This window comes from Eulemur rufifrons, chromosome 1 (assembly GCF_041146395.1).
Source record: "Eulemur rufifrons isolate Redbay chromosome 1, OSU_ERuf_1, whole genome shotgun sequence".
Lineage (NCBI taxonomy): Eukaryota > Metazoa > Chordata > Mammalia > Primates > Lemuridae > Eulemur > Eulemur rufifrons.
Window position 1 is genome coordinate 84,198,498 of NC_090983.1, and position 12,930 is coordinate 84,211,427.

Sequence of the window (12,930 nt, forward strand, 5' to 3'; positions counted from 1 at the left end):
AGGCTGCTCATGTTTAGAGGGGCTGTTTGGAGACATACAGTAAGAATTAAAATTCGGTTGTTATGTCTCCAGCCTCATTAACAGTGCCTAAAGTAATTGTATGTGTGTGTGTGTGTGTGTGTGTGTCTGTGTGTGTGTGTGTGTGTTAGCGAAAACATCTGTGCCATTGATTTTTCTGTGTTGGTAAACTGCATCAAAACAAAAGTGTGATATTTTATGGAAATTTTCAAAAAATACATTTTAGTTTATGAATTATGCTTTAAACTACAAACTTCTGGTCCTGTGATTTTGATTTTTGTGTTTTTTTTTTGGTCTCAAAAAAACATCTTTAAGTTAACCTTTGAGTAAGCTGATGTGCTCAGAGATCTTTATAAAAATGAGTTATTCCATGTGATTATAAGGATAGAAGAGGAATTAGATGGCTATTTGAACATATAACACTTTTTCTATCCAAGTAGCCCTTTAAAATGAGATAATTGATTCACTGTATCAATCTCTATTCTAATTCTCTTTTGCTGAGAAATAAACAAATTACATCCACGTCAAGTAGATTTTTCCTATTGTGGTTCAGAGCTGAAAAATTTTGTGGAAGGGAGATCAGACTTCAGGCATGCTAAATTTTCTCATCACTATAAATAATAATAGTTTGCTGCATTTTATGTAGACTTTACTCCTATACCTAAGCCATATTTATTTTTATTTTTATATTGAGTCTAATGTTTCATGCATATTTTTTAAGCAGTTAAAAACTTAGGTCACAAAATTAAACATTATCCAGGCTGCAAATAAAAGGAGTTTTCATGTCTGCATAATACCTTTATAAAACTTTTTAAGATTTTGCCATGACCTCATGAATTAGGTTACCACCTGAACCAGGTGATGCAAAATGTTATTATCCATATTTGTCTATAACTTCAATTTATTGATTGATCTAATCAGTCCATGTGGTGCTATGGGTACCAGGCATGTTGAAAAATACAACTGACACACACTGACATTCTGCAAAATATCACAACCAATGTAGAGTAAGGTGTTAGAGCAGAAACAACATTTATGAATTAATAAGAGCAGGTCACATGTATCATCTGTTCATTGCTCTTCAAGATAGTCCCCTTTACCAAAATTTATCATGGAAGATTAAATATTTTTTCCTGAAGCAAAGATAAATAACAGCTTCTCTTGTTTTGCTCTTCCTATTCAATCCTTGTCAATCTCTATCACTTCCCCCACACGCAAGTCTAGTTCATTCATAAATTCCAGAAATGTTTATGGAAAACCGCATGTCAGACACTGTGCTCAAGACTGTATTTGGAGATGATTTTGCAAATATGCATGAAGATAACTGTATTTAGGAGAGAGAGGTGAGGTCTTCCTGGCTATGCTTCACTTCAAGTCACAGTTATCTTCATGTATAGTTGCAGAACCATTTGCTCATCAGATATCCCAACACCAGCACTGGGCAGTGTCTGCCCATTGTTTCTGCCATAAGCAGTTCATTTCCCTTGACTGAGTTTTTGTGACTTTCCTTACACACAGCCTAAGTGGCTTCCATGGCAGTGTGGATAAGGCCCAGAGTTCTTCACCATGGCGCCCAGATAAAATTATTGAGGTATTTGAGTTGCTCATGACAGAAACACATGTTATATTGAGTGAAGCAGAAGAGTGAATGCATTTGCCTATTTTTCCAGAAAGGGCAAGGGTGTAGGTACAGGGGATGGGACCAGGCTTGATGCTGCCGAGATTCATTATGACTTCGTTTCTGCTTCCTTCTGAGCATCAGCTTCACTCTCTCCTCTTGCTTTTTCCACCAGACCTGATCATGTCTTGGCAACTCTAAGTACATATGCTTAGAGTATCATGAGCAGAAGGGAGAGAGCATTTCATTCTCCCAGCTTGAGAATTCCTAGGGAAAGACTCCAAGTTGTCTAACTTATGACACTGGACCAAAACTTGCACCAGCCCATCCTGGTGACCCACCATACCTGTGGCTAAGGTGCAGCCTGCAAAAATGGCCACTGGTGACCCCTATGGACAGGCCAGTCTCTGTATACTGCATAGAACCCATCTATTTTCTTTTTACAAGCATTCTCATATAAACTTTAGGAAGAGACAGATCTCCTCATTTGGTCTAGAGATGAAACTCTCACAGCTCGCTTGCAGTTATTCTTGACTCTTCTTGATATCTATATCCTTGTATCCCATGACTGTATTTTTCTACTTCCTTTTAAAAAATTTATATCTCCACGTGCAGATAGTATAACATGCATGGTATTGTAACCTACTTGAAGTCATGGATTAGTATAATTAAAATGGTAGTATGGATTTATCTGCTCACTCCACTTACCTGTGGAGTCTAATGAGCAGTAAGATACAACCCTATAATTCAAAGTGCAGAAACTACCTTTTGTTGACCTAATCTTTATGTGATTTGAGAAGAGTAAAAATTACTGAGACCAGCCCTAGAAAACTTGTTTGATTATTCAAACACATTTGATGTTTGTGGACATTATTTTTATCCATTAACTAATGTACATATTGTAAATGCACTAGTGATACATGTTGTAACTGTGTTTATCTTTGTTTGAGACACATGCTTTAGTCTTTAGAACCAAACAACGGCAACAACAAAATCCTCTTACTCTAGCAGAGACCCGGGTGTATCAGTTGCTTCATTGATAAATGCTTTCAAATAAAAATGTTCAACTATGCAATAATCAAATGCACTTTCAGTAGTAGACAGATAATACCTTTTGGTCATCACTTGTCTGACATGGCTCTTGACACAGAAGACCTTCCGGGTCTGAATGCCCACACCACATGTAGCTTCTCCATTCCAGCCAATGGTTGCATTAAGGGCAGTTACCAACGTGTCTTCAGAACAGGGTCCCCATGGTGATGTCTCCCAGTAAAGCTGCATGCAGGAATGTTCATTGCATAAACGATATTCTTGGAGGGCCTGACTAGGGGGACATGGTTTGCCACCTGCAAAAATAAAATCAAAGAGAATACATAGTTGTTGGCGTTTTTATTGTTGTTCTTGCTTTTGGTATATTTGCATTTAAATTATAAAATTAATTGATACTACGGCCTGCCTCTGCGGCATGTATCTCTGAGACAAACTCCAAAGAAATCTGCTTTTAGAAAAAAATATTGCTATGCCTACATATAATTAGTCCATGACTTTGAAGAGATATTACGTTGAACACAGACACACACACACATGCACTCATACACACACTCTACTTATACATGGTCTTCCTTTTTTAAGAGAAACATTATTTTTCTCAGAAAGCCATTTTAAGACACCCATCCTGCATCAAGCAGTGCATTTTACTGCAACTTGAGAAATTCAGAAATACCTATTAAAGTTTGGCAGGAGAGAGCCCATCCTTAAACTCTGAAATAACACCTGGCGATGTGCTATCCGCCGGCAGGGAGACCAGACAGATGCGCACGCTTACACTCTTGGGTGAGTCAGACAATCAAATTTCATTACTGTCCTTTTTTCCCACATTTTTATATCCATGCAAAAAGTGGCATTTATCTAAAGTATTGATCTTTTCCTACTCTTCCACACTATAATGTTTTATTCAGTGGGCCAAATGCCCAAGATTTGTGACCTTGGTTTTGTTATTCTTGATATTTCCCACCACTTAAATACTACTGACATTTTTCCCCTTTCAAAAATATAAAAGACAAGTGAGGGAAGCGATTGCACTTTAAGAATATGAAAATCTTCATTTATCTTGACCCTGGCTCCATTTCTCAGGATCAAAGAACAGAATCCTATTTAAAAAGGAGTTCCTCACAGCCAGTGACCACACTGCCCTGCTGTTCTAACTGAGCCCTGGGCAGACAGAGACAGGGGAGGCCATGAAAGAAATGATGTGCACAACCGGGGACAGAGACTATCACTATAAAGATAGGAACAGCTGCTCCTCTAATTTGTTTTGATATCACCTGCTTATATTCCCATAGCACTTTTTAGATTCTTCAAAGCCATCTTCGCAGGCTTCTTGTCCCCCCACCTCCAGAATGCCGGCATGACAAAACAGGAAACCAGGTTTCACAGATCAGACAGCTGGCAGATGTTAGTGGCAGTTTCTGGTCAAGAAGCCATGTCTCCTGATTCCTCATTTGGAGCTCTTTTCACCGGATATATTGTACTTATATTCACAGCTGCACACGCTATCTGAAACTGGATGTGTGTCAACCAAACTCTGCTTTCTTCTTTAAGAAGTATATTAAAAAATAGCATCCATCTATCTGATTTCCCATGCATAGGTACAAGTTAAAGCAATTCATGTGACTATGTGAAATCAGCCCAGATAAACTAGAGGATTAAAGAAAAAAAGTATGCATGGACATGAAACTGTTAAGTTGGATTCAGGAAATAGATATCCCCTATTCAGAAATAGAGATATCCCCTGTGTGGCTACTTTTGTAATATAAACTTCTCCGTTACCTATAGCGGAAAAATGACAGTAATTGAGCTATTGAATACACAGTTGAAACCTTTCTGTTACTCACCTTCTCCAGCCAATGCCAAGATAGTTCTTGACCTGGTCTGTTTCCCATCTGAGTTTTTACTTGAACAGGACTGGGAACAGGATGACCATTCTGTCCACTCACTCACCACACAATCCATTCGGCAGGGGATTTCACAGACCATCCGTTCAGGAGGAGGAGGTATTGGGCAGAGGCTCCCTGAGACATCTTCTCCTGTAATCAACCAGATCGAGACAGATGCTGATTAATGCATAATCGAGGTCAGTCCAAGGAACATTTAGATTCATTGCTTTCTCTGTTATTTCAGGTTAGCTTAGAAGGCTTCACTGGGTGTCTAAACCAATAAAGGACAAAAAATGATGGTTTCTTCATCCATTCATAATATTAATGTCAAGAAAAACTGCCAGAGAATAATTTGGCATTTAGAAAGGTAGATACTACAGCAAAACTCTCAACTGCCATCCTTCATAGGGACAAAGGTGGCTTCTTCCGGGAACAATTTAGCCATGGGTGGTTGAAGATAATCATGATCAACATGTTTTCGACAGCCATATGTAACAAGTATATATTGTATGTAGTGGGCCTGAAAAACACAATTTATGATGAACATTCTAATATATCCTGTAAAGAAGGATTTTCTTCATTCTAGTTTTCTTTTGGATGCATTCACCTCCCTTAAACGGCATTATCACATGACAACTCTATTGTTCTCTTTGTGCAGAGTGGTAAATAATTGAAAACTAAAATTGAAATGGTCCTGTGGCTAAAATTATGTAATATGTTGACATAAAATTTGGCATCTAGTCTGAAGTTTCCTATAACACGTTTATTATTCTCCCTCTGAACAGTCTAATGAAATATTGAGCCAAAAAATAATTATACTAAAAAATATGGCACAAAGATACACATATATCAAGATTCCTAATTTTGCTCTTGCCCTAGTGCCTTTCTATAAATACTGTTTATAATCATTTGATATCATATCAAAGTACAAGATTTTTCAAAAAGAAAAATCTATAAAAGAATGGGGGTTGGTGTTTTACAATTAACAGATGTAAAGACTAAAGGGATCATTTCAAAGTTACTTCTCCAAATCTCAAATGATTGCAATTATTTTTTAAAACTCTATTTCAAGTTATTTATTTGCTATTTTTATAATTCACATATTCTCATTGATAGATAATAATTCACCTCTTACTATTGCCTCCATTCACAGTCTGCTCATAAAATCAGAGGACACAAAGAAGAACTACACTATTTGTTGTTTGAAATAACAACGTAAAATGTGGAATGGTGGCGACAGCAGAGAAGCAGTTCTGTCTGCATGACTTTATGGCTTTGGGATTCTCCTGTCATGAGCTGGCTGACACAAAAATAACTGCAAGGGGACTAGTATTTATTAAGCATTGCCTTTGTGCCGGGCACCGTGTTTTGCATACATTACTCAGGCTTAGCATATGGTATTGAGTCCTCATACGAAACTCTCAATGGCAGATGTGATCCATCTCTTCTCAGAGACTAGGAGTCAGAGGCTTAGAGGAAAAGCTTGCTCATAGTCACACAGGTCTGAACTGGGGATCAAATCCAAATTTTCTGACTCCAAAACGTCTGCTTTTCCCACTAACCATGCTGTATCTAATTCCAAGGAGGTGGATATTCTTCTGAAGAAGTAAATAAAACAAGCTGACAGTCAGCAAGACTGCCTGAAGGAGAAGATAGTGCACGGCTAATATCTGCATTCATATTTGTAAATGAGGCCAGGCTCATTGCCCTTGAGGTACAAATAAAACTTTTCAAGCATATTATGAGAAGTAATAGAGATTCTAGCAGATAAGCAAACTGAAAGACCAGTTCCAATCATTCTCTTTTCAGTTCCAACCTATTTTCAGGTTGAGTCCACACTGTGTATACACACAGACGTGTGTGTACACACACACACACACACACATACACACACACTACAGCTACAGGCTAGCACTTTTCCAAGTACAGAAGCAGGCAGGCCAAACAAAATGCCCAACCTACATCCAAGCAAAATTTAATTTCCACACTTGTGAATATTATTAGCATAATTATTGCACAAAATATTTTAAAGCAATGTCTTGAAAAGAATATTTTGAGGAATAAGATATTCATGGGAGTCTTATGAATAAAAGTAGGGGAAAGTTGAGTAGTGCCAGGTTAAAAAAAGTAAAACTGGTCTCATTACTGAAGAACTCTTTAGAGCATTGAAAATGCCAATATATACTGTAAATTTCCTAGGAGAGAAATGTGATACGGTGCTTTTCAGCCTTTTTTGATCAAGGGCCATCCTTTTTGAGGAGCATCTCTCTCCCAGAAATGGTATTTTTATGAGTATGCTTTGAGAAAACCCTGTCTTAAAGAATTATAAAATTATCAAGTACTACAATTTGATAATCACATACTATGTCCAACTCATATGATAGAATAAAAATAGATGAGGTTACTATTATTTATCTCCCTAGACCTCATGATTAATGATAGATATGAGCTATTAAAACATAAAAATAAAATCAAGTCCAAAAGTAAATGTTAAGTTGCAGCTGTGTGATTTGAACAGAAAATACTGTAGTAGTTCAGGGAAGAGAAGGATCTCTGGGGGTATGGCATGGTACCTTTCAACAAAGGGGAAGAGAAAGGCTGAAAATTGGTGGCAGCGATGGAGGGGACTTCAGGCAATGGAAGGGTCAACAAAGGAATAGAGAGGAAAGTACAAGATACTTAGAAGACAATACTGAAGATGTATGAGAAGAGAAAGCCCATGTTGAAAGAGTTATTTGACGTCAAATTCTGAATTATCTAGATTGGTACATAAGTTTTGTTATATTTCTGCCTTCCTTAAATTCCCAGTTGCTCTCATTTTCCACGACCCAGATTTAACATCCTCCCCATCATCACACATTCAGTGCCCTCAGTAACCATTTCAGGTGTCTGAGTACTTTTTAAAACCTAAACTTTCATATAAACTGATACTCCTATTTCCTCAGTGCTGTTAAACGTCAATATTCCCGCCAACATTTTGATAGCTTGTCTATACAGGCTAATTCAGCAAAGTGAGAAAACAGTTCAGACATTCTTTAGGGAAACTAAACTAATACTCAGAAGAAGATCCTGCAATTTTGGGGTGAGCTATTTTATAAGAAATCTTGCAAAAGAAAAGCTGTACAATGGGATCCTAGCCGCAAGGTGTCCTAATCAGGCAAGATTAAGTGTCTTAAGATCCTAGCCACCAACACTTACCCTCTTGAGGATATCACTTAACTTCTTTGAACCTTAGTTATGTCATTTGCAATAATGAAATAATAACATTTACCTTTCAGAGATATTCAGAGGATTCAAAATAATTTATGCAACATTCATATCAAGGTATCTAACATACAGCAGGCTCTCAATATACAGGAACCTTAAAAAATGTTGTTTGCAAAGACATATACCACAAAAGACTAATAGCCTTCTTCATCTGAAAAATCTAGATATTTATGTCATAGCCATGGATAGCGCTTGTGTTACATTCATATTTGTTTACAAACAGCTTCACAGATTGGTTCACATAAAATATAAAGAATATTTATCAGACCATTTTATTGATATGGTTGGCTAGTCTAAACCATTTGAAAGCCAAAATAAAGCATTTGAGCCTGAATAACCTCATATGCCCATCTCCATTGGTATAATTATCTTCCCACTGCACAAAGAAAATGCATCTCAAAAGAGGGGCATTTATGCTTTCCTGTTTTTATTTTCTTGGATGGATCAATGAGACCAACTGAAATCTCAGGCAAGCATGAAAAATAAAACAGGACGTGGTACAGAAGCTTAGCCATTAAAAGTGATTTTCAGAAGCTCTGATAATCTAATGTCATAATAAAATAGATTATATTTAAGAGGGAAATTGAATTCATCATTTTAGAAGACTTTACAACATTGCTCCCAGCCCTCACCAGCTTCCTTAGGATCAGTCATGGCAAACTCTGTGTTCTCTCCTTGCAGAGATTCATTTAAACCAGTTGGGATTCTGGAAACATGGAACATGGTGCTGCTTTGACCATGTCACTTAGTATTTGTTTAAATAGTTTAATATGGTGAAAGTCACCTAACATAAAGTCAACCAAAGTAAACACTTCCGTGCCATTTAGTACACTATGATGAACAACTACCCCATCACTCTGGTTACAACATATTTTAACTATGCCAAGAAAAGCCCTGAACCCATTTAAACATATATCCCTGTTACATCTTCCCCTCAGCCTCTGTAAACCACCAATTTACATACTGTCTCTATGAATTGATTTATTTACTCTGAATATTTCATATAAATGGAAACATACAATTTGTGACCTTTTGTGTCTAGCTTCTTTAGCTTAGCATAATATTTTGAAGGTTCATCCACACTAAAGCATATTTCAGTACTTCATTCAATTTTATGACTGGATAATATTCCACTGTATGTACACACCAGAATTTGTTTGTTCATCTGTGGATGGACATTTGGGCTGTTTCCATATTTTTTTATTATGAATAGCACTGTTATGAACATGCTTATACATGTACTTGTTTGAGTATCTGTTTTCAATTATTTTGAGTATATACCTAGGAGTAGAATTTGGAGTCATATTCATCACTCAATTTTGTTTGCTTGTGATTCTGGGGACTGTGGCACAGACAGCCAGATGATGAGGTCCAGGCTACAGTTCACACTATGATTCTAACAGCTCCCCATTCCCAGTTACAACAAAATATACTTAGACAGGAAAAAGATTCTTGAACTTATACTTAAGATTCTTTAAGACTGTTTCTTTTACCAGTTCAAATGTATATACTACTTAAAAATAAAGTATAAATAGCTCATGAGAGAGTCTCCATGGCCACTGGTCAAACCACCATATAAATTTAACATTGATAAAATTATCAGAGATTAAGCTTACTATATCAAGCGAATATTTAACCCATACATATGCTATTTTGTATATTCTATGGCATTGTTTGTTTTTGACCTCTAAAGAACTAGAATTTAATGTTATGAGCTACCATATATCTTTTATAACAAGGAAAAAACAACATAGTCCATAATTTTTAGTTTCTGACACTAGACTACAGATGTCCAAAAAGAGAAAAGAAAAAAATAAAGATATGGTCAAAATACAAAGAGAAAGAAAGAAAAATCCAGACATCCACAAATCTACAATACTATCTGAAAAGTAGACCAATACTTTGTTATGACAGAAACTTCAAACTACCTTACTCTTCCAAAAATAATGCATACTGGGTACTTTATTGATATTTCCTCTTGTATACTATTACACTATCTATGGAAAATAATGAAACAGTTATTGAAAATACTCTACATGTCATAAAATTTTATGTCCTATTTAAATCTCAGAAAAGAATGCCAATAAATGTTGATTAAATGCTTGCCGACAGCTGAGTAAGATGTCAACAGACAGTACATTGCAAATTTAGTGGAAATCATATGCATTAATTCTATTTTTTTTTTTTTTTTGGAGACAGAGTCTCACTCTGTTGCCCAGGCTAGAGTGAGTGCCGTGGCGTCAGCCTAGCTCACAGCAACCTCAAACTCCTGAGCTCAAGCGATCCTCCTGTCTCAGCCTCCCGAGTAGCTGGGACTACAGGCATGCGCCACCATGCCCGGCTAATTTTTTTTTTTTATATATATATATTTTTAGCTGTCCATATAATTTCTTTCTATTTTTAGTAGAGATGGGGTCTCGCTCTTGCTCAGGCTGGTCTCGAACTCCTGAGCTCAAACGATCCGCCCACCTCGGCCTCCCAGAGTGCTAGGATTACAGGCGTGAGCCACCGCGCCCGGCCTAATTCTATTTTTTAAAATCTAAATATTACCTCCTCAAATGCAAGCAGCCCCTGGCCACTTCTGGACTGAGAGCCTAATAAGCTAAGAAAATGTTTATATTTTAAACTAAAACCAATAAAATATGATACAAAAGCTAAGGGCAAAACAGAAGCTATTTGCAACAGCCTAATATTACCAATGACACAATTAATGTCTCTGCTTGCTAATGTCACAATTTGAAGCTTATTTGTCCATTTAGGTTACACATATAGGACGACAAAGAAACTTGATGTTAAGTATTATATTAATAATAACAAAAGCAATAACAACAACTGCAATAAAATAATGACATCATCTGATATTTGAGAAAGCTTACAGTGGGCTAGACTCTAGCTAACCACATTACATGTAGTGTTTTGTTGGACATTCATATTAACACCATTAGTTTGGCACCATAGCTATGCCTGAGGCAGGGAGAGCTTAAAAAATGTGCTGGAAGTTTACTTACACAGCTCCTGTCAAAACTCCACCTGGAAAACAGATCTGTAAGATGTTACAAGCTACATTCTTATCCATTATGGGTTGTGTTGCTTACTGGTTTGTATCTTACATATGTCTTTCTCTTTACAGTACTTTTAGCTAATACCAAACCACAAAGAAGAGACTCTATACAATTCATTGTCAGCTCATCAGTAAATCTAGCATGGGAGGGAGTAAGCCCAAAAGAGTGGGTGCCTTTAATATCTCAGAACTACATCATGTAATGAGGTAGAATTGGACAATGCTTCACAAGAATAGAAAAGATAAGCAGTTTAAAAAGAGTTCAGAATGGAGAGATGGAGGGGACAGATAGAATATAAGGCCAAATAGGGAAAGAGCAAAGGAGGGATATTCAGCAAAAACAGTACAATGTATGATGAGATAAGTGACACAAACACTGGCAAAAATATAATAATGATACAAAGATGCTCACAAAGTGACAAACAATGAAATTCCACGAGCTGATAAAAGAAAAGATAGACCACAAGAGTAAAAGCTAAAATGAACATGGTAGGAAAACCCATGAGAAACTCTAAAAATAAAATACTTTAGGTAACAAATAATAACATCTGAAAAAACAGAAAACAATATTTCCAAGATAAACACGTTTACGAAGGCCAGGAGTTAGAACAAATTGTATGTGGCAGATGAGCTGTTTGTTTCAGAAGCTTGTTTAACTGAACACCTATCTCATGTTTCTCAGCACAGGATAATACAATAATAGCAACTAACACTTTGATCACCTAGAATGTATCCAGCATAATATTGTTACAGTGTTAGCTCATTGAACTCTCAAAGCATTAATAACAGTAAACATGTACATAAAACCTAGTAGATATCAGTTTCTTCTCCAAGTAAATTACCTGTATCAATTCATTTAAACTTCACAATAGTTCTATGAGGTGGGAACTATCATTATGGTCACTTTGTAGATGAAGATAGTGAGTTTTGGATAAGTTAAATAACTTGTGCAACGACAAACAAGTAATTGGTGGAGCTTGGATTTGGACATGGGCAACCTAACTCCAGAGCCTGTTTCCTAACCATGATCCTCTATCCTCTATTGATACTCATGTCTTCTTTCTCAGGACAGCTGCTGTATCTGGCTACATAAGACTAAATCTAGCGGAAAGTCAAATAACTAAGTGTTTTCACACTTTTAGTGCATAACTACTGTATACTACATATTACTCAGGATGAGAGGGAGATGCAAAAGAACAGAAACAGACTGTGACTCCAGAGCAAACTATAGTTGCTGAAAAAGAAAGAATCATGTAAAATTTAACAAAATGTCTTACTGTTGAAATGTTACATTTCCCTAGGTCCAGTCACACATGCCAGGGAGAAGTAACCACTATGTTATGTGTGTGTAAAAAGTCTGAAATTACTCACTATGACTTGAGTGTGGAAAAAAACAATATTTTTCCTAAATATGACATCAACATGGTCACAAGCCCGAATTTCAGCTTGGTAGTTGGGGCAGATGAGAGTGGGTAAGAAAGTATCCATATAAAGTATTAATAATTTAGCATCACATGATAAAACTAAATCTTTTCAGAGTCAGTGTCAGGTTGTCAATGTTTCTCCCCTCGCCTCTTTCTTTCTCTTTGGGCAACAGCTGAGAGTCAGACAAACGTGTGTATATCAATGCTGCATACTCTCCTGTGAATTTTGCTGGTTCTAACTGAGCTATTTCCATCAACTTGGCCTTTGTGTGTCATTACCCAGTGTTTGAAGGTACACTAGTCTCCATTGCTAATGTCTAGGGTCCATGACACAGTTTATACTTTTCTGGTCCACATACTTTATATTCATCTATACCTGACTCCAAGCCAGTTCCAGTTTCCGGGGCAGTCAACACCTTCACATCTCACACAGGGGCATATAGCAATAACAGTATTGCCCCCACATAATAAATGGGCCTAGGAAACTTGGTTGGGAGGGTGGGTAGCAGCTAGTTCAGGCCCAAGCTGTGCCTAAAAACAGTACACCATTTTCTCTGCTGTCCATTTTCCTTTAACCTACCTAAATGTCCATAGTTTTCATTTTCT

General features: G+C 36.8%; 1 protein-coding gene across 1 annotated transcript in view; it reads right to left on the bottom strand.

Moving 5' to 3' along the window:
* Window positions 1-12,930, bottom strand: part of THSD7B (thrombospondin type 1 domain containing 7B) — an 841,191-nt gene that overhangs the window by 397,947 nt on the left and 430,314 nt on the right. Inside the window, exons 8-9 of the mRNA XM_069473127.1 lie at window positions 4,531-4,722; window positions 2,748-2,982 (exon numbers count right to left, since the gene is read on the bottom strand). Coding sequence (XP_069329228.1) covers window positions 2,748-2,982; window positions 4,531-4,722 — 427 coding nt within the window. The remainder of the gene's footprint in view (window positions 1-2,747; window positions 2,983-4,530; window positions 4,723-12,930) is intronic.